Source organism: Embiotoca jacksoni, unplaced genomic scaffold, assembly GCF_022577435.1.
Source record: "Embiotoca jacksoni isolate LCO1_2020_lvr unplaced genomic scaffold, fEmbJac1.0.p SCAF_71, whole genome shotgun sequence".
Taxonomy (NCBI): Eukaryota; Metazoa; Chordata; class Actinopteri; family Embiotocidae; genus Embiotoca; species Embiotoca jacksoni.
In genome coordinates this window covers 479,575-502,273 of record NW_027185427.1, presented here as the reverse complement: position 1 = coordinate 502,273, position 22,699 = coordinate 479,575, and the positions used below count along the sequence as shown (strand labels likewise).

General features: G+C 43.3%; 1 protein-coding gene across 1 annotated transcript in view; it reads right to left on the bottom strand.

Moving 5' to 3' along the window:
• Window positions 1–6,276: 6,276 nt before the first annotated feature.
• Window positions 6,277–22,699, bottom strand: part of igf2bp1 (insulin-like growth factor 2 mRNA binding protein 1) — a 42,293-nt gene continuing 25,870 nt past the window's right edge. Inside the window, exons 4-15 of the mRNA XM_069177339.1 lie at window positions 19,592–19,643; window positions 16,552–16,615; window positions 15,539–15,829; window positions 15,166–15,300; window positions 14,966–15,088; window positions 14,575–14,710; window positions 12,866–12,988; window positions 12,661–12,777; window positions 12,398–12,472; window positions 12,145–12,276; window positions 11,905–12,018; window positions 6,277–10,486 (exon numbers count right to left, since the gene is read on the bottom strand). Of these exons, the coding sequence (XP_069033440.1) occupies window positions 10,337–10,486; window positions 11,905–12,018; window positions 12,145–12,276; window positions 12,398–12,472; window positions 12,661–12,777; window positions 12,866–12,988; window positions 14,575–14,710; window positions 14,966–15,088; window positions 15,166–15,300; window positions 15,539–15,829; window positions 16,552–16,615; window positions 19,592–19,643 (1,512 nt within the window). The 3' untranslated portion in view covers window positions 6,277–10,336. The remainder of the gene's footprint in view (window positions 10,487–11,904; window positions 12,019–12,144; window positions 12,277–12,397; window positions 12,473–12,660; window positions 12,778–12,865; window positions 12,989–14,574; window positions 14,711–14,965; window positions 15,089–15,165; window positions 15,301–15,538; window positions 15,830–16,551; window positions 16,616–19,591; window positions 19,644–22,699) is intronic.

Genomic DNA, 22,699 nt, shown 5'->3' with positions numbered 1-22,699 from the left:
CGTTTATAGATCACCCCATTTATAGATCACCATTTAAAGATCACCCCGTTTATAGATCACCGTTTATAAATCACTGTTTATAGATCACACCGTTTATAAATCACCGTTTATAGATCACCGTTTATAGATCACCGTTTATAAATCACCGTTTATAGATCACCCCGTTTATAGATCACCCCGTTTATAGATCACCATTTATAGATCACCCCGTTTATAGATCACCGTTTATAGATCACCCCGTTTATAGATCACCATTTATAGATCACCCCGTTTATAGATCACCCCGTTTATAGATCACCATTTATAGATTACCCCGTTTATAAATCACCGTTTATAGATCACCCCGTTTATAGATCACCCCGTTTATAGATCACCGTTTATAGATCACCCCGTTTATAGATCACCCCGTTTATAGATCACCATTTATAGATCACCCCGTTTATAGATCACCGTTTATAGATCACCCCGTTTATAGATCACCCCGTTTATAGATCACCATTTATAGATCACCCCGTTTATAGATCACCGTTTATAGATCACCCCGTTTATAGATCACTTCGTTTATAGATCACCGTTTATAGATCACCCCGTTTAAAGATCACCGTTTATAGATCACCCTGTTTATAGATCACTTCGTTTAAAGATCACCGTTTATAGATCACCCCGTTTATAGATCACCCTGTTTATAGATCACCCTGTTTATAGATCACTTCGTTTATAAATCACCGTTTATAGATCACCCTGTTTATAGATCACTTCGTTTATAGATCACCGTTTATAGATCACCCCGTTTAAAGATCACCGTTTATAGATCACCCTGTTTATAGATCACTTCGTTTAAAGATCACCGTTTATAGATCACCCCGTTTATAGATCACCCTGTTTATAGATCACCCTGTTTATAGATCACTTCGTTTATAAATCACCGTTTATAGATCACCCTGTTTATAGATCACTTCGTTTATAGATCACCGTTTATAGATCACCCCGTTTATAGATCACCCCGTTTATAGATCACCGTTTATAGATCACCCCGTTTAAAGATCACCGTTTATAGATCACCCCGTTTAAAGATCACCGTTTATAGATCACCCTGTTTATAGATCACCCCGTTTATAGATCACCCCGTTTAAAGATCACCGTTTACAGATCACCCCGTTTATAGATCACCGTTTATAGATCACCCCGTTTAAAGATCACCGTTTATAGATCACCCCGTTTAAAGATCACCGTTTATAGATCACCCTGTTTATAGATCACCCCGTTTATAGATCACCGTTTATAGATCACCCTGTTTATAGATCAACCATGTTCCCTTATAAATCACAATCCACGTGGAAGTGCCTGCATGTAGATCCGCCTCCGACACGCTCACATTCATCCATCAATGGTCAATGCAGAACGTATTATGAAGGTTGATGCATATGAAGTTGGCCAGATGGGTGAGAGGAGAACCCGGAAATAGATTTTTCCGACACAGATATAGAGGTGGAGAAAAAATAAGTACATCACAAACAAATTGGTGGTCACAAACTGAAGGACTTGGCAGTAAAGACCGTAAGACTCTCCCGAATTGTTGTAGAATTACTGTAAGAACCACTAACAGTACTACTATTTATTACTCTATTGTTTGTAATCGTGTTCGTAAAGTTTGAACGGAAAAAAACTGTCGTTAACTTGGTAAAAAAATAGCACTAAAGTTGATCTAATTGACGCCATGGTAACACAGAGCAGGTTTTACACTGCCCTCTTGTGGCCCCAGTTGGGAACCACAATAATGGTAAAAGTAGACCGATTACATGTACGCTACACTCTTTCTAAATAAAACGTTATAGACTTTCGTTGTTAACAAACGCACTCTAAAGCGATTTTTGTCTGATTTAAAAGAAGCGGAAGCAGCATCTATGTATAACAGGATCGGCGGCCGTTCTAAATATAGATTATTTATGAAAAACTATTGAGAAATGAAGACATTGTGTTTTGGAAAAAAAAAATTATAGCTTTGATTCAGTCAATCTATCTGTTTCATTGTGCTTTCTTTGGCCAAACAGATGTACAACTCTGGATATGAAATAATGAGCGGAATTAAATTTGATATTTAGATAAACTTCTATCATTAACAATTGGAAGTTGCATATGGGATAGTTATAGGCCACCAGTAAAAATTACACCGCTGGTTTGAATGGTACAGTAATGAGACAGTGGATCTATGTCCAAATAACGTGATAGGAAGTGAAATTAAATGTGAGTCATCGTTACAGGTATGATGATGCCTGTCACATTTAATTTTGACAATCACAGATTACAGATTACAGATTACAGATTATCCGATCAGGTTTTGAGATCCAGTGAAATTCCTCCTGCAGCTTCATTTCAAAGTGAAGTGATATAAAGATGTCGTTGAACCAGCAAATAAATCTGCACTTTCACGGTGAAATTAACTTTGACCTGTGAAGTTTCCCCAATGACCCGCAGCCATCAGTTTTCACAGCAGTGACCGTGGAAGAAGCGCTGACAGAAGTTTCTCCACAACTGAGACGTGTTTCTCAGACAGAAGTCGTCTTTAAATCAACTGTTGATGAAGTCATGCAGTTATATTTCAGATTGTGTAACAGCTATCAGCAGTGCAAACGTCTTTAAACTCATCACAGAAAGTTCTTGACCTCTTAATATTAAAATTAATTTTCTGCACCTGATTCTTCAAACTACAAAAGGAAGTCAGCACTTTCATCACAATGAAAACATATTCATGTTGAAATGATGCCCTCATGTGGTGAAGAGGCAAAAGTACACATTCCATATTGTTGAGTACATTTTTGAGCTGAGGTGATAACTCCTATAACTAAATACAATTTTATATATATATATATATATATATCTCACGAAATATTCATATGTTTCTCATCCAAAATGTGAAAGAAATATCATACTATAGTATATCGTCCGAAATATGATTAAAAAAAAGTCATGTCGTCCAAAATTTGAAAATAGTATTCTTATAGTTGGCCCAGAGGCCGCCATCGATCTCCACTGAGGGGTGACAGTGAAAACCTCTGTACCTCTGCTTCTCAATCTAAGGCTAGACCTCCAGAATTAGTCAAAAAAGTCATACTATATAACAGGTCGTTCAAAATATGAGAAAAAAAAGTCACACCTTAGTATGTCGTCGTAAATGTCATAAAATATCATGCTATAGTATCCATCCATTTTCTTCTACTTGATCCGGATCGGGTCGCAGTGGCAGCAGGTTGGTCCAGACTTCCCTCTTCCCTGCAACATCTTCCAGCTCCTCCTGGAGGATCCCGAAGTGTTCCCAGCCCAGATGGGAGATATAATCCCTCCAGCGTGTTCTGGTCCTTCCCCGAGGTCTCCTACCAGTTGAGTGTGCCCGGAAACCCTCCAGTTTACGGAGGAGTAGCAGCTCTGCTCCGAGCTCCCTCCTGATGTCCGAGCTCCTTACCCGACTCGCAGTACGGTATGTTGTCCAAAACGTCATGAATATGTTATAATATGCTCTCCTATTGACGATGCTCACCAGGATCAACTTTGCATTCTTTATTCTTTCCACTTGGGAAATCTACAAAGCTAAAGGACCACTGATAGATATCACTGATCGATATTAACATGTCTGTATTATGAATGTTAGGCTACATACTCACAGTCCTATATTACTCTGTTCAAAGCCACCAGACTCAACTCTACATGTTAAAATGCTGTTTTTATTAGTGGAGTCTGGTGGCTTCGAGCAGCGCGACATTACAGCTGCTTTCTGATGAAACGGAGTCCAACATTGTAGAAATCATTTCAATAACAGTGAGAGACATTAGAATCACACTCTGAACATGTCAGTAGTAAAACAAGGCTGACTTAGATAAAAGTCTGTGAAGTGTACATTGTACAGTGGCATCAGTCAACTCAGATGTCAGTTATTATCACCTCTTCTACTGAGCTTTTACCTGTTCAGGACCTTGGACAGCTCACCTGAATAACAGGACTGTGTGGGACGTCCCGCAGCGACATGCTGGAACGACCCAGAAGAGGAAAAACTTTTTCTCATTGTTGGTATTTCATGGCACCTCCTTATTGTTGGCTTTAAATCATTATTCAGTTCATTCAATAACTCATATATATATATATATATTTACTACTATTATTTTGTCTGTGTCCGTGATGATAAATTATCAAATGAAGCACACGAAGAGCCAACAGAGTCCATTTTCTCATCTTTTAATAGCACATTCATATCTATGCTCTGTTTTGTTTACAAGGAGTTTAAAACAAGTGTTGATGAGGACTAAAGGAATCAGGCAGGCAGAGGGTGAAAGTCCATATACTGTGAAGACCAAAGGCGCCACCTGGTGGAGGGAGCCGGACCTGACCCTCTGCTGAGCAGACTGTCGTCACGGCTGCACAATCACAGCACAGACATGTGAGGCTCGACATGAATGCAGCTCAGAACAGAGGTGAAACAGGCCCCGCCCCCTTCCACCTGCAGCTACACAGTCAGGTAAAACAACAGGTCCATTTGCTTTTTCAAACGACTCGTTAGAAGTGAAAGTAGATGATGGATCGGTGAAAAGGTCCTCGCAGGGCGCTCTAACTCATGTAGGCTTTTCATAGAGAGAAAGAAAATGCTAAATGCACCCAAACACGAGATACAATCTGCTGTCATAAAAAAAGAGAGAAAATTAGAAGTCAACCAAAACAAAACGTGAATAATTTGAACTTTAAAAAAAAAAGTAAGTTTAATGAAATGAAGAAAATAGAATGCTAATTGGAAAAAGAAATCTCATTTATGTTGGGTTTTTGAAGAAGAAAATTACAAACCGGTGGTCAATTTGTGTCTCCCCTTTTCAGTTTATTATTTAATTTTATAATCCTTTCAGAAACAACTAAGGAGAAAGAAAACAAAATCATCTTTGGAAGAAGTACAAGTTTTTCCTTTAATAGACTATCCACTACAGTATATGGAGATGCCACTACCCAGTTATTCATTTACCTATATTTCTTTCGAGCAACTTTTTTTTTTGTCCTTTTAAAAAAACAAATTACCATTTATCTATTTTTTTTTTTTTTTTTTTTTTTTCCTAAGAGGTAGATCAACAAAACAATTACATGGTTACAGGTGTTGTGCCCCTTGATTCAGGAGGTGAGATCACAGGAAGGGGAGGCGGAGCAGCAGGGCGGAGCTGACGGAGGACTGAGGCTCGTTCGATGGTCAGAAACAGGAAGTGGAAATGACATCAGCAGTGTGACGTAGTGATTTAAAGAAAGTGACGAGCATCGGCTGTGAACGGTGACGCTGCAGAGCACAAACTGTTCCTGTTGCTGTGATTGGCCCACACCCGGACCAATCAGGCGCCCCGACACGCTCCGGCCGCCCTCGCCCCCACGCCACCCTGCACCACAATGTGTCCATATTGGGCTTTTTTGTCTTTTTTTTTTTTTTTTCATTTATTTACTCATTTATTTTTACAGTCCCATCTCTAAGCTGGAGAGGTACAATTTAAAAAAACGAAAAATAAATTAAAGTCAAAAAGTGGAAAAAGAAAAGAAAATGTGAGTGTGCTGTAACGTAGACCGTTCGCTCTGTCTGTCTGACCGACTGTTCGCTCTGAAGAAAATAAAAGAAACAATCTTCTAGCTGAGTTTGCTTATATGCTTTGAGGTAGCTTTCCTAGTTATGTGTTAAGAGGTTTGTTTGTTTCTTCGCTGCTCGGTTTAGTTTCAGAATAGTCCAGACTCAGCCCATGTCTGGGGGGAAGAGGAGGAAGAGGAGGAGGAGGAGGAGGAGGAGGAGGAGGAGGAGTCTGTCTGTCAGCTGTCTACAAAACAAAGCTCCGCTCTTGTGCCTGAAACACGAAGCTGCAGATGAACTTCATATTACTGCTGAGCATCATCTAAAGCTGCTGTAGTTGTTTTAGCCTCTTTCAGCTCGTTGTTTTGGTTGTGCAGCTTTCATGTTCAGGTTTCCTCTCACGGACCCCATGAGGCCGTTTAAGGTTTACAAGTGACGCCGCTCCGCTCAGGAGTCAGAGGAGAGCTGAAGGCATGAACCCATGAACAAACACCAGCTGATAATAACACGCGTGTTACATACTAACGTGTTGTTGAAGAGGATCAGCAGTAATATGAAGCACTTCATTAATAGGCTCCAATGTTCAGGAAACTGTTAAACAGACAACAAACTCCTGTGTGATCACATGATCGGGAGCGGTCGATGATCGCGTGCCCCCCCCTCCTCCCACATTCACCCCCCCCCCCTTCCCTCCCCACCAGCCGACACTAATCGTGAATATATCTCTCTCAACTTGCATAAGAAAGGACGGGGAGGTCACCGTTAGGCCCAGAAGTGATGAGATCTGGGCTCCTCGTGTCGGAGAGGAGAACCAGAGGAAACATGGCGGCGCCTCGTGTCCCTGTGAGGAAGCAGGCGGAGATCTGAGAGCTGTTCTTCCTACATTCTGTGTGAAAGCGCCTCTCTGTCGTTTTGAGCCTGCAATGTTTGCGTCTCTACCGTCTCTACCGTACATACAAGACGAGATGAGAGGAGTTCAGCTCCAAGATGAGACGTCGCCAAATCAACGAGTCGCCTTCACTCCTGAGAAGTTCTGAGGAATCTTAAGAGCGTCGCAGTGACTTCAGTTTTACGGCTCGTTTCGCTCAACGTGGCTCCATACTGCATTTTGGACTGAGCCCCTTCCTGTGTGTTTGGCACAGTTACCGTCATGTACTGAGCTACATGTTAGTACGTCATCATTATTTAGTAGCTGTTCTGTTAATAGATTTGTGCATTCAAAAGCAAAAAAAGAACAAAACATGATCAAATCAAATATTTTCATTTTCCGATAGAGTCAGAACATTGATTGTGTAAAAAAAAATTAAAAAAAATAAAAAAAAAATGGTGGTCAAAATGTAAAGAAAATCAAAAGGTCTTGAACAGAAGTGCGCAAAACGAACACGATGGAGACCAGCGAGAGAGGGCGAGGGACCCTGACGTTCCCACCCGCTCCAAATGAAATGATTCTTTAAATAAAGGAAATAGAAACTTCTCACTCTTCTCACGGAGTACAGGAGGGCGGAGGAGGAGACGGTTTGAGAAGGATGGGGGGGGGGGGGGGGAGCAGAGAGGACAGGGTCAGAGGGAGAAGTGTCTCTACATCGTCTGTCCCCGTCCCCTCGTCCCCCGCCCTTCCGTCCTCTCCCCGTCCCTCCGTGCTCCGCCTCTTTTCTTTAAAGTTTTACATCAGGTGTTCTCAGTCGTTTCGATAGTTTGACGTTGTCCACATATTTTTATCAATTAGTGCAACAGTACGTCCCCAGATGTCACGTCCAAATAAAGCTTGCTGTATTGTCGAAAGTAAATCAAATCAAAAATCAAAACGAAATAAAACAAAATAAATCCAAACGTCTGTAGGAGGCTGAATGATGAATCCTAAATAGTGTGTCTTGGTGGTTGTGAACTGAGCTCTATGGTTTGGAAAGAGGTGGAAACTCGACACGGGACCAGCGCGTCCCGTGAAGTTTAGCACCTCTGGGAAAAAATGGAAGCATCAACACGACAGAATAGATTTCCCCTGTTGGCAGGTGAGCTGGCGGGTTAGCTGATGAGTGCAGGGAGGACATTAAAAAGACTCAGAGATATCTGGCAGTGTCCTTCAGTGACTTTCCTTTTTCTCAACAGCTGTTCCCATTCTGGTTTTTTTATGCTTTTTCTCCAAAAATACAAAAGTATGGTGATCACCTCTGTAAAATCTTATGTACAGGTTGGAATCTATCACGCGGCCGTGTTGCTGTTGTTTTTTTAAACTCTCTTGCTTTTTCTATTTGCTCCCATTTTTTTTGAAAGGTTCTTGGATTCGCTCCATCCTCGGTCCGTTGGACACAGACGGAGGCGCCATAGGTTCTCGTCCTACTTTTTTCTGCTTTTTTTTTTTTTTTTTTTAAGTTTCACCCAACCACATCCCCCGACAAAAAAAACAACATTTAAAACCAGTGAACACACACACACACACACACACACTGAGCACACACATGGCCAACAGGGAGCATCTGAGGTGTCATGGTCAGTGCACAGGTAATAAATATTCACATTCAGAGAGCTCCTTCTGCGTAGCGCCCCCTGCTGTCTCCATGTACAGTTACGCTGTAGATGGACCATCACTGCTCCACTCTGATCTGAGTTCCCTCCCAGCAGGTGGGAAACTTTTCCAAGCCCTCTCATAATGTTTGGCGCTTTTATGATGATGTCATCAAAATAAGGCAGTAGAGGAGGGTCCCTCAGGGCACCGGGGGCCTGGAGCCATGAGGTCGTCTGGATGTTTAGTACGGTCCCCGAGCAAACTTTAGGACCCCCTCTCGAGTAAACACCGCTCCCTATTGGCCAATTCTCCGCTTAAGACAACGGCTACTCCAATCAGACGTCAGGAAGAACGAGAGCGCGTTTCCCTTTCTGAAAATGCAAAATGGCACTCGACCCATTTCCTCTTAGCATCTGATCTCTCTGCTCTGAAAAACAATCAAACGTGCCCTTGTCCTCCTGAACTCACTCAGCCATCATCACACCAAAAAAACAGAAAAAAATAACCAAAGCAACAAGACAATACCTAAAAAAAAATATTTTTTTCTTAAAAAAATAAAAATATTCAGGACTATCAGCTCTTCTTTTCTTTTTTTTCTTCTCATATAAAACACCAGCAAGCAAAACAAAAGTTAGGAATACTGAGGTAACTTTACCCTGAGGTAGGTTTTTTTTCTTTTTCATTTCTTCTCTAATCTGTTCTAATCTTAGCGAGAGCATCCAGGCATTGACCCCGCCCCTCATTATCATATGCAGGCAGGGTCTGGAGGCTCCGCCCACAGGCCTTCAGCGGGTCGGGAGAGGAGAGTGAGGAAGCCGCTGCCCTTCGGTCTGATTTTACCGCTGCTGAGCTCAAGGCAAGGAGATTTGGAAGACTTTGCTTTTTTTAGTTTTTTGGTTCCAGCGCTCGAAGCGAGGCCTCGTTACTACGAGCACGAGAGACATCTTTGTTTTACAGAAGAAGATGACCTCAGCGCAGCGATGGTCTTACACCCCTCAGGTCCACTGAGGACCGCCATCCTGTCGCAGGACTGCGCGGGGACGATGCAACGAAGTCTCATGTGGAGCAAAACCTCACAGCTTCCAGGCTGGCTTCACTACATTCACCAGAGGGGCCGGGCTAACTCACATATCATATATATATAATATATATAAAATATGCCGTTGAAGGTCGTTGAAGGGTCGCTGGCCAGCAAACATGGCTGCTGGCAGTTTGAACAAAGTTGTGAGAGCTGAGCCGCTGCAATAGAACTGCAGGACCAGCCGCGACCTTCGACCCCTTACTGTCTCTCGCTGCGTCTTCTGCCACGCGGTTAAGCGTGTGCGGGGTGCTCGGTGCCCCCCCCAGCCCCCGGCTCCGTTGTAGGCTACATCAATGCTACATGTCATAGACGAGGGGGCTGGGAAACATACAGAAGACCCCTTTATAAAAAAAAAAAAGGCAAAGTGGCGAGACGCAGCATCCTTTAACATTTCCATGAAGATTATATATTTACAACCTCATATTTTATCCTTTAATTTTTTTCTTCTCATCTCTCTGCTATTCAGAGAGCTTCTTAAAGAGCAGTGTTAACATCTGCGGCCCCTCTTCTCATTGGCCGGGAGGTCGGGCCGGGGAGACCCGGGCCCCGCCCCCCTGAGCCACTGCATCGGTTTCCCTGCTCCCTCTCCCGGCGCCGCCTCACTGCATCTATCAATAATAGCTCTGAATAAAACATTTCTATACATATATCTCTATGTTTAAAAAAACCACCCTTAAAATATAGGACTGAGTGCAGATGGGCGGAGAGGTCTGCAGGGTGGGACGGAGGGACGGACGGCCCCCTGCTGGTGTGTCCGGTGTCCCGCTGCAGCGGGTGGAAACGTGGAGGACAATGTCGGCCATGTTGTTTACACCTGCGCGCTGCAGCCGCACCGAGGCACACCAGGAGGACGCCCCCCTCCCCCCTCTCCATCCCTCCGTTCCGTCATCCCTCCATCCTCAGTCGGTCTCTCTTCTGGCCTGGCATCTGGTCTCTGTTGTTGTCTTTAATCTTAATCCTCTTTTTCTTTTAATTCATTTCATCTTTTGATTTTAATCTCTGTAAATGCCTCTCTCTCTATCGGGCGTACTCCCTCCCTCTGTAAATCTCTCCCTGTCTATCGCTGGGTCCGTGTGTCGCTCTCCTGTATCCGTCCGTCTGTCCGTGCATGTGTCTGTCTGTCCGTCAGGCAGGGGGGGGGCCCCGTGGTGTGTGAGAAGGGGGGCGGGGGCCCTTACTTCCTGCGTGGCTGGTGGTCCTGAGTCAGTCCTTGTGTCGGGCTGCCCATCTCTGCGAAGCCCTGGGGGTTCGGGCCCGGACCCATCCCGCCCTTCTGTGGCTGTTTGACCTGGGTCAGGATGTCCCGGATCTTCCTCTGAGCCAGCTGAGGGAGGGAAGGGAGGGGGGGGAGGGGGGGGGCAGATGGAGAGGTTTGGTCACATGGTCGCTGCACTTGTCAACATTTCTACCTGCCAACATCCAAATTAAACACAGTGGAGGTTGACTGAGGACAAACATTTCTCTGTCTGTCTGTAAAGTAGGCGATCATAATATTGATGAGAAAAAGAGAAAGATGTACGAAAAAGTGGCTTTGATGTGCGTCAGTTAGATTCATGTTACCCCATGTTGTCTGTCAGAGAAGACACCGAATGTCACACAGCAAGAGTTGTGAGTTACTAAACAAACAACAACAATCTAGGTACGTAACCTCAGAAAAATGAACCCCTAATTACAACCCTGTTTTCAAAAAAGATGGGACAGGATCAACCAAAAACAGGACAAGTTGTGTAGCGCTAAAATAAAACATCTGGTGGAACATCTTACAACTAATTACATTACCATGGCAACAGATCAGTAACATGATTGGGTATAAAAGATGATTTCAGAGAGGCAGAGTCTCTCAGCAGTGAAGATGGGGAGAGGTTCACCACTCTGTGAAAGACTGTTTGGACAAATAGTTCAACAATCTAAGAATAATGTTCCTCAACGTAAAAGTACAAAGAATTAGAGGATTTCATCGTCTACGGTTCATAATATCATTAAAAGATTCAGAGAATCTGGAGAAATCTCTGAACACAAAGGACAAGGCTGGAAACTATTATTGGATGGTGGTGATCTTCGGGCCCTCAGGCAGCACTGCATTAAAAACACACTATTCTGGAGTGGAAATCACTGCATGGGCTCAGGAACACTTGTGAAAACCATCGTCTGTGAACACAGTTCATCGCTGCATCCACAAATGCAGGTTAAAACTCTCCAAAGAAGAAACCAGATAGAAACATGATCCAGAAACACCGCCGCCTTCTCTGGACCGAGATCATTGAAGATGGACTGAGGTGAAGTGGACAACTGTCCTGAGGTCTGATGGATCACAATCTGAGGTTATGTTTGGAAATCATGGACGCTGCATCCTCCAGGTTAAAGAGGAGAGGGACCATCCAGCTTGTTATCAGCTCAGTTCTAAAGCCAGCATCTGTGATGGTACAGGATGCATTAGTGCACATGGCATGGGTAGCTTGAACATCTGGAAGGAAGCATTAATGCTGAATGATATATTCAGGTTTTGGAGCAACATATGCTGCCATCCAGACAACGTCTCTTTCAGGGAAGGTCTTGTTTATTTCAGCAGAACAACGTCCAACCACATTCTGCACGTATTCTAACAGCATGGTTCTCTAGTAGAAGAGTCCTCTGATAAGCTGGCCTCTGGGTCGGGTCATCCCAGTTCAATGCACCAAAATCAAATAATAATAACAAATAACGTCCTGATGAGGCAACAAAAGTGCGAAAGTGGAGATGTACCTGGCTGGCGTAGAAATGCCCGTTGATCTTGACGATGACCTGGTCGTTTTCATCAGGCGTCTGTTCTCTGGGGACCACGACCTCCGCTGCCGTCAGGTTCTGCAGCTCGTTCACCTGCAGACACAAAACCTGGTTACTACTTAGAGTCAGGATGTTGTAGGCTGAGTGTTTAAAGCTCTACGACGGGCAGACGATGCTTCTCGAATGAAACGGCACCGCAGCGTGGTTCCTGCAGCTTACCGTCTTGCCTCCTTTGCCAATGACCCGTCCTGCAGCAGCAGCAGCCATCTTGATGTGAGTCTCCAGTTTGACCTCCTCCTTCGGCCCAAAGAAGTTCTCCTCCTTCAGTTTGCCGTAGATTCTTCCCTGAGCCTGTAGGAGGGACAAACAGAGGTTCATCAACACTCAGCCAATCAGCAGCCAGTAAAACCACAGTGTGAAATAAAGATAGAGATGACTGTCAATCAACTGTAAATGTGTTGTTGGTGTTGACCTTGAACTGAGCCTCGGGGGGTCCTGTGACAATCACCATCCTCATCTTGGAGTCAGGAGCTTCAGCTGGTGCAATCTGGAGGAGGACAGACGTGGAGGTTTGGTTTCATTAAATAAATGTGGAATTAAAGAATCCTCTGTTTTACTGATGAAAAGGTCCAAACTACATTCACTTCTTCTAACTCCAATATAAATGTATTTTTCTGTAAAGCAGACAGAAGATGAGTCCACGGTGTGTTTCCAGCCTGGTTTTAGTGTTCAGACCTTGATGGAGGCCCCGGCGAAGCGGCTCAGCTGCTTGATGTGCTGTCCCTTCTTTCCGATGATGGCGCCCACTGCCTGCGCCGGGATGTACACGTGGACCGTCTCCTGTTCGGGAGCCTGAGCACCAAACACCGAACGTCATTTCACCACATTTTAAGAGACTGTGTTGTTTGTTTGTTGTTTCTCTCAGGGAGGAGACACTCACCCCGAAGCAGCCGTAGGGGGCGCCGCCGACTGCATTTCCAGGCGGGGGTGGGGGCATGTTGGAGGAGGAGGGGAAGAGGCCCAGAGCACCCAGGTTCAGTCCAGGAATCAGGTGAGTCTGTTGCTATGGAGACGGAGACTGCAGGTTAGAGACCTCGGGGGGGATTATTATGGATTATTCTTTAAAACTGAGTTGAGATGTAAACAGGATTCAGTAACTGGACTAAATATTCAAACTGTCTCAGTCGCTTCCATTCGTCTCTTCAGACATGCAGAGGTTGGGAGTCTGTAGAAATGAGAACTTTTAACTTATTGTTTACACGATGTCAGTCGCTCCCAGTAATTAACGCAAATTCAAGCAAACTCTGCAATATTTGCGTGAGCTTGCAATTTTGTTTCATTCCTGCAAAAAAACATTGTCATCAGAATCTGTGCTGAAACTATTAAAACATAAAGTAAATCTTTTTCAACAAAACTCTTTATTAAAAACAAAAACTCCTCATTTCCAATCAGAAAGTCTCTGCTCCTGTTTTCACCAAATAAAACTCTGTTCACGGAGGAAACCGGAACAAGAGGAGAAACAGGAAGTGACGGGGTTTGTGGGAAATGTGTTCTTCACATTAAAATGATCTGATTAAATGTTTGTGATCAAAGGAAGTGATTCCATATTACTGGATGTTAAATGAGTTTTCTCCACACGTCCAGTTGTCAGAGACGTCTCTTTGTTTGTTTCATCCAGCAGGTCTATGTGTTGAATGAACATGAATTAAACAGCATCTAAAGCTCTTATTTTGACAGCTGATGTAGTCCTTGTTTCTATATTCCAGTCACAGACGGTCTGTTCTGGAAACATACGCAGCTTTTAGGACCTTTTAGGACCTTTCAGGAACTTTGAGCCTCTAAGTTTAATAAATAAATCAATTCAATTTAAACTAAAATATTTCTGTGATGTGCAGCACAATGATTATCACAGGAAGTGATTACATGTTTATTCCTTTATCAGGTATAGTTTAAAAAAAATATATATATTTTCCTTTCTGAACTTGAAACTTTTTCTAATTCCCGCAATTTTACGCAAAAAATTGGATGTGCCTGCAGAGTTAATAATGAGTGATGACATCATGAAGGAGCCAGCTGGCCTTAATGAATGGGCTGAAAAACATCACATCTACTTCGAATAAATAAACGTGTCATCAGTCAGTTTAAACGTGTGACGTCCACCCTGGGTAGTCTGGATGTCTCCTGTTCCTCCAGAACCAGAAACTGTTCCTGGATCTGATCTGAAGACCCCATCGACTGTCCACACACTTCCTCTGTCCTCTTTTTTTGTGCTCCAGCGTTTGGAATCGAACAAACTTCTTTTATTTTATATAGACAAGTGTGATTGTGGTTTTTTTTTTTAAATAATACGTGCTGCTTTCATTTCTTATTCAACGTAATGAACTGGAGTTATTTTTTACAGTGTGGCTTTAGATACTCAATGACTAATATTTAAAGTATTCAAACACACCTGGAAGTGTGCATGAGTGTGTGTGTGTGTGTGTGTGTGTGTGTGTGAGAGAGAATGTGTGTGTGTGTGTGTGTGTGTGTGTGTGTGTGTGTGTGTGTGTGTGTGTGAGAGAGAATGTGTGTGTGTGTGTGTGTGTGTGTGTGTGTGTGTGTGTGTGTGTGTGTGTGTGTGTGTGTGTGTGTGTGTGCGCACAGACTCACATTCATAGCAGCGATGTCGTTCTCGTAGGCCTCTCTGACCTTCTTCATGACCTCCACCTCGGCCAGACAGCAGGCCTCGATGGAGCCTTTGACCGTGATGGTTCTCTCCGGGTTGTACAGCGTCAGATCCTGCAGCCTGCAGACACACAGCGGGAGGTCACTGATGCACGTTTCGTACGAACGACGACTTCCTGTGAGAAGCAGGTGTGTGTTTGTGCTCTTAAAAAATGTCCCCTTGGGGATTAATAAAGTAAGTAACTAACTAACTAACTAACTAACTAACTAACTAACTAACTAACTATCTATCTATCTATCTATCTATCTATCTATCTATCTATCTATCTATCTATCTATCTTTCTTTCTTTCTTTCTTTCTTTCTTTCTTTCTTACGGGGAGATGGTGATCTTGGTGTCTGTGTCCTGCTCCACTTTCTTCAGGTTGCGTCCCTCCTTCCCGATCAGCCGGCCCACGAAGTTGTTGTGAGCCAGAATCTTCAGAGGAACCTCGTCAGCACTGCAAACACAAGTTATTTTTCAGCATTTTACCTCCAATCTAAAGGTCAGAGGTCAGCAGGTCTGTTTGAAACCTACGTCTTGGTGTCCTTGGCCTCCTGTTGCATGATGTCCAGGATCATCCGGCAGGCGGCGGAGCAGCCCTCCGGGGTCGAGTGGATGCTGATGGGCTTCTCGGCAGCTCCTGCGTTCTCCTTGCGGTGCACGTCAATCCTGGAGAGACGAGACGGATTACAATCAGCTGATTAATAATTCCCAAGTTCAGTGCTTCAGTTTTCATGGGAAACAGAATTTACATGAAACTGTAAATAAAGTGATTCTAATTATCAAGACAGAAGCTAAGAGAATGTAAATCTGACCTCTGGAGTTACAGGAATGTGCGTGTTAAAGGATAAACTCGGTGTCTTTGCATGCCGCTGTAAACAACCACAGAAGTCGGCGTGTCACCCACTTGCTCTGCGTCTGCTTGGTGATGTTGCGGATGGTGGCTCCCTCCTTGCCGATGATGGCTCCGACGTACTGCGTGGGCACCAGCAGTCTCAGAGGGATGTCGGCGTGTGGAGGTTTGGAGGGCATACCAGAGTTCGGGGAGCCGCCGCGGGGCCCGCGAGGCCCGTAGCCGGAGCGTCGGCCATTATCGGGCCCCCGCTGGCCCCCCTCCATCTCGGAGGTCTCGTCTGGGATGTAGGAGACACGCAGCGCGTTGTTCTCAAACTGGTATCCATTCAGCTTCTGGATGGCTCTGCAGAGGGACACAAGCAGGTCAGTGACATCATCTCAGAGTCACCGCCATGTTGGGATGCATCCATCCAGATGTGCTGCTGTTTCAGTTACAGATGTAGTTGAGTCTGCTCCAGTAACATGACATCTAACTTCTACCTTTACATCTCTGCGAGTAAAGATAAAATAGATTATTTTTATAGGCTAGAAATGGTAGTTATAATAAATTAATCTACTGTCAACGATCCCCAGTAGAGATTCAGGTTGTAGTTCTTATAAACGACCACTCGATGTCAGTCATGTCATCTAGTGGTCATTTCAACAGCCGGCTGTAAATCTCTAGCGATTAGATTAGATTAGATTAGATTAGATTAGATTAGATTAGATTAGATTAGATTAGATTAGATTAGATTATGTTAGGTTAGATTAGATTAGATTAGATTAGATTAGATTAGATTCGATTCGATTCGATTAGATTAGATTAGATTAAATTTAATTTAATTTGACTTTATTAATCCCACAGTGGGAAAATTCGGTCTTTATAACGCAGCTCAGATTACTCAGCGGTATGTTTTGTCACAGGGGTGACACAACATAAATTTAACACAAGTAAATATAAATCTGACACGTCAAACATGGTTATAATATCTTTTAAAGACAGCTGAACATGCAGAATATAAATTACAAAAGAGTGGAGGAAGAGAGGGAGATGGAGAAACGTTGAAGAGGGGCGTGGTCACTTACTGCCTGGCGTGCTCCCGGGATGCATATGTAACATTAACCACTGCAGTCTCGCTGTCGGTGTTGACTGGAGGACAGAAAGACACGAGAGGAGGAGGAGACACAAATCAGAGACATGTCCGGAAACTGAACTGTCCATCAGGTGGAACCGTGAGAGATCTTCTTAAATTATTGATATACTGTTCACTTCAAAACACTTTGTCCTTCAAAACAGAAGAAAAATAATAATTTTAAAAAAACACAAAATAATGTGTTTGCAAGTTTGCTGACATAAAACTGCACAAACTATTTATTCACAAAATCAATTTTGAAATATCCCTGTTAGAAAGGAAGAACCCAAACACTGAAATATAACGAAAATATAACAAAGGACTTTTCCTCTAAATAATGAGGTGTGTTTCTACTTCATGTTCCTGCTACTCGAATACATTTCAGGGAAAACAACTTTTCACTGCAGGACATTTATCTGGCAGATCTTTTAAAATACAATACATCGCTTCACATTAAAGCTCCAAACCTTTTTGTTGTTGTGAAGAGCTGTTCGCACTTTCACCAAAGACTCGTTTCCTCTTTCCAGCTCACTCTCAGCTGTTTTATTCATCAAACTATTGAAGGTCAACTTGTAAAAATTACCACACTGTTTTTTTTTGCAACCCTTATGAATCCTCTCCTGATCTCTTATCTTCTGATCATTTAGAGGGACTCCACTCTGGGTTCAGAACAACCATCAACTATCATCGCCATCGTTGGTTTGTGAACGTTATGAAGCCTCCAGTTCAGATTCTGTCCGTCACCATCTTGTTAGTTCTGAGCGGTTTGGAGCAGGAAGTGACCATATTTGGATGAGCTGGGGGAGGAGCCAGCAGTAGATCTGACTCGATCTGATTGGAAACCTGACGATACTACGTCCCGCCCACCGATAGCTGTAACCTGACTGCACCACAGGCCTGTCAATCAAACAGACACGCCCCCAAAAACAGGTCTTTTTGAATCTTCTTTTCTAATGAATGAGGGATTATTTTCAGATGGACCTCCAGAAAACTAATAAGAAGGAGTGACTTTAGCTAACAACACCGAGATAACTGATGGACACATTTTATTCACTTTGGATTTGATGAGAGAAGTTGAATGGGAGTCTATGGAGCCGGAGGCTTTTTGGAGCCAACCTCTAGTGGCACTCGCTGGTATTGCAGCTGAAGACACTTCTGCATCGGAATGATTTTACAGAACTGGAAGCTACGAACTCTTTTATATCCAGTCTGTGGTTGGGAACTGCTGGACTGAAACTATAATGGTATATATGCTAGTTCAGATTAGCTCCGCCTCCTGCAGCTCTGACCGTAAAGTATTAACGATCAAACACTCTCCTGCTAATATCCCAGTATGTTTTAGAATTGATTTTAAGATTTTACTGTTGACTTTTAAGGCACTTCACAGCCTCTCTCCCTCCTATTTAGCTGACCTGATTGTCCCAAACAAACCTGCCCGTAGTCTGAGATCCTCAGACAAAAAAACCTTCATCTGTTCCAGAGACGCGTCTTAAAACTAAAGGATGACGAAGCATTTTCCGTCACCTTGTCAGAGGTCTGTCTATCTACACTATGTGACCAAAAGTATATAGACACTTGAACTTTACACCCATATCTGATTGCGGAACATTTCCTTCAGAATCCATGGGCATTAATGTGCTGCTATAACAACCTCCTCTCTTCTCGGAAGGCTTTCCACAAGATTTTGGAAGCTGGCTGCAGGTATTTGCTCCTCCTGAGCCACAAGAGCATTTGTGAACTTGGCCACTGATGTTGGGCTCACAGTCAAAGCTCCATTTCATCCCGGTCGTGTTGGACGGGGTTGAGGTCCATTTTTTTGTGCAGAGCAGTTAAGTTTTTCCAAACCAAAATCGCAAAATTATGGAAGGAGCAGCCGGAGGAAATAAAGATCTGCAGAGCCAGTGACATCTTTTACATCTCTTCTTAAAACAGACTTTTATCGGCAAGCCTTTGCTGATTTTAGTGATCAACTCTTATTTCTTTTATACCCTGTTTTAATTTGTTTTTAATTTGTTTTTATGGTTGTTTTATACAATCATTGTTTTGTTAAGACTTGTTAGAATTTACTTGTTGTTTTGTTTTAATGGCTTATTTTATTTGAAGCACTTTGTAACTGAAGTTTAGAAAAGTGCTATACCAATAAAGTTTATTATTATTATTATTATTATGTCTGGACTGTTTCCCCTCTGACCTGAACGACTGCCGATGTCTCTGTGAAACGATCATCAGCACAAAGTCTTTTATTATGGCTCCATGCTGTGATTAATGTGAGTGTCCAAGAAACATAAATAACAATAATAAACAATAAAACCATTGTGTGGTGAGTGTGGGGATAATTTGCTGTGTTATTGCTTTGCATGAACCGTGTGTGATCAGATCTCACTTTACCACCAATTCATGCAGAAAACACTGTTCTCAGAGCTCTCTGGATCGATGGCACGTCGCCTGGTACCGACTCAAAGCCAATCAGCGATTAATATCCTGGGACATATGATAGTGCTGGTTCTGATCCGCCTCAGCTGCTTCCTTCTTTACCTCCAGTGATTGGTGGGCTGAAATATAACTGTCATAAGGCAGCACAGTCCGTTCAATTTCTCTGTTCGTCCTCTTTTTAAGAGACGAAACCTTTGGCTGATTAATCGATTAGTCAGTCGACGAGGCAGCTACTTTAATCATCTCATTATTTGGTAAATAATCTGTTTTGCTTCTAAATGATGAAAACTTGCTGCTTTTCTTTGTCTCAGTGATTATAAATCATCAGTTAGTCTGATAACTTCCTGTCATCTCCTCACTCAGCCACTCACGAACACTCGAGGCCGCACTTACACTCGGCTGCCGCCTGGTGGCAGCAGAGAGCCGCTCTGCAGCCTTCATAATGGAAACCGCTCTGAGGTGAGCTTTTTTACCTGAGAGCTACTTTTACTGGAGGAAACCAACCACGGGAGAGAAACAGCAGGTCAGAGGTCAGAGAGGGTGAAGATCAGGAGACTCACCTTGTTCACAGTTTTCTACAGTTCCACACTGAGCCAGCAGACCATCCAGCACCTGACACACACACACACACACACACACACACACAGGAGGAAAAGACAAGGTAAAAATGATGGAGATCAACAGACTCCACATCTAAAAACTAATAACAAATAAATACGTTTTTCTTTTTAAAGATTTAAACCAATTTGAAATGATGGAATTGTACATGTATGAGAAAATAACTGGATATCACTTATGATTATGTTGAACTCTCTTTTTTCTGAAGCAGCTTATAGTTCATTCCACCTGCACAAACAGGTTGTTTCTTTAACACAACTTTTAGATTTATTTCGATTTATTTAAAAATTGATATGAGGCTGCAGATTAAAGCCTCCCGGACCGGATTCATCAAACCTCTGAGAAAATAAATAAAAACACCCTGAAGAGACACCCAGTTCACTCAGTATATTGTATGCAGCATGGATATATAAAAATAAATTAAACTGAAAGAAATCTCTGTGAAATAGAAACAGGAACATGAGATGTCTGCACGCCTTGAAATCCTCCAATCAGAAACAAGCGAGATTACACTCACTTTGCACATGCTCAGTTCGCGCTCATAAAAGGAGCCACATTTGAAACACATTTTAGATTAAAACGTTTTTTTAATCGGACATATTTTTCCTCAGATCACGTGAATCCAAACAAGTACAATTTTTTTTATATCTCAAAAACGTAAAGGCCTCCATAAACTAAATGACATGCTGAGGTCGTGATAATCAGCTGCAGGCTAACGTGTGTGTCAGCATGTCAACGGTCAGACAAAGGACGGACGCGGGAATCACTTCCTCTACTGCAGAGTGAGGGGCGTGGCCAAAGAGGTGGGGAAAGGAGGTGGGCTGCATTTAGAGAAAGAGTAGATTATTATGTCTTCCACTAATTCATCAATCTATTGCTTTGTGTGCAGACGTTTGACTGACTGCACAGAGAGGGACGGCTGCAGCCGATCCCACCCGGTCCATCTGGAGCCGTCAGACCAGCAGCTCAACAAAACAAACATCTACAAACAAGCAAATGACTGGAACAACAACAGGAGACACCAGCGTCCAACATCCTGGAAACAGAAGTCCAACAAGTCGTTGCAGAGATGTCGGGACACTCTCATCATATCACCTCTGAGAGCAGAGACGCATGCAGCTGCAGCTACAACATCCTCCACACCACCTGCAGCATCCTCTACACCACCTGCAGCATCCTCCACACCACCTGCAGCATCCTCCACACCACCTGCAGCATCCTCCACACCACCTGCAGCATCCTCCATACCACCTGCAGCATCCTCCACCTGCAGCATCCTCCATACCACCTGCAGCATCCTCCACACCACCTGCAGCATCCTCCACCTGCAGCATCCTCCCCCGTCTCCACTGAGCCATCAGCCTGATACAGGTTCTACCTTTCCACTCAAAGAAAATTAAAGTGACCTCTGCACTGGATTTAAATCCACGTTACAACCTTCAGAAAACTTATTCAGTACTTTGTTTCGGTGGTTTAGAACAAAGCAGACAGTCTCTTCCAGTGTTGTTGACACATTCAGGATTACCCTGACAATCCGTTTTAACTAACTCACACACACATTATTCATTGAGGCTGATGGTTTTAAAAGGAGATTGGATTACTCAAAAGTTCCGACTAAAAATGTAGTATGTAGAAGTGTGTCCTCTGTGTGCCCTCAGTCTCCTGGATGTTTAATCACCCTCCTGCTCCTGGAAACGTTTCAGGCTGCTCTGCGGAGAGACGTCGCCCTCGTGTGGACGCAGGCAGAAGGACCAGAGCGGAGGAAGAGACTGAGGAAGAGGAGGGGGGAGCGGACACATGTTCAGATCTCTCTCACACACACACACACACACACACACACACACACACACACACACACACACACACACACACACACACACACACACGTATGGACGCGACAGATCCTCTTGCATTTCTCTTCTTTTGGTTTCGTCTCTTCAGAGCTCGTATTTTTGGAGGAGAAACAGTACAACAGTATTTTTTATATTTCTTGTTAGTGTCTGTCAGCTCGTCCAGACAGGTGTTTAAATTAAACAAAATAATTAAATTAAATAGAAAATAATCCCTTTTTTTTTTTTTTTTTTTTTTTTCATTTCTCGAGACCAGCTGGGATTCAACTTTCAGACTTTCAGTTAGTGACAATAATTTATGTTTCTGATGTTGTTAAAGTTTCGTGTCTGCAGCCACGTCAGAAAACAGGAACCGCAGACATGCTGATTTCATTTATGTGTATGAATATGATTTCAGTGTGCAGCAGATGGAGCGCGCTCATCCACGTTAAAACTGGAGATTTAAATTTAATTTTAAAGTTCCTTTTCTAAATGAACATGGAGACTCGTGCAGCAGAGGACGAGCCTCACCTCGCTGGGTGGCCCCTGGGTACACACACACACACACACACACACACACACACACACACACACACAACACATACACACACACACAAATATTTGCAGTGAGGCCGGTCAGGTGGATGACACACCCTCACATCTGACCTCCGGGTGTCAGGGACGCTGCAGAGTCTATCTGAGCACGCTCAGTCCTGTTCACTACCTCTTCATCAACAACCAGTACAACATCGCTCAGTTCAGTGTGTGTCTGCAGGAGTGTGCCACTTGTTTGCACCAAAGTTTTCTACGAAAGAAACCCACCAACAGAAACTCCTGCTGACCAAAAAAACAAAACTGTAAAGGAGAATTTGTTTGCAGTCCTCAGTTCATATATTTTAACTTCCAAACTTGATTTTTGATGACAGTGCAAGGAACTTGCTCTCAAAACTGTTTTTCATGCTGCATAGAAAAGACAGAGATGTACCCTCGTATATGAACGTGTCTCCGTATCGACCAACATCTGATCTGTAGTGTTTCATCAACTCTGTCTGAAGAACTTCCTCATGGCCGAGACAACTTTTATCTTTATCTTTTTTATCTTTATAGTCTGAAGTTTGAGGAAATATTTTCAGAAATAACTCAGTTTTGTTTTCTTAGATTTTCATCACCAGGCACCAGGAAGCTTCATGAATAAAGTTCAACTGGTGTCTGCTGGGTTCT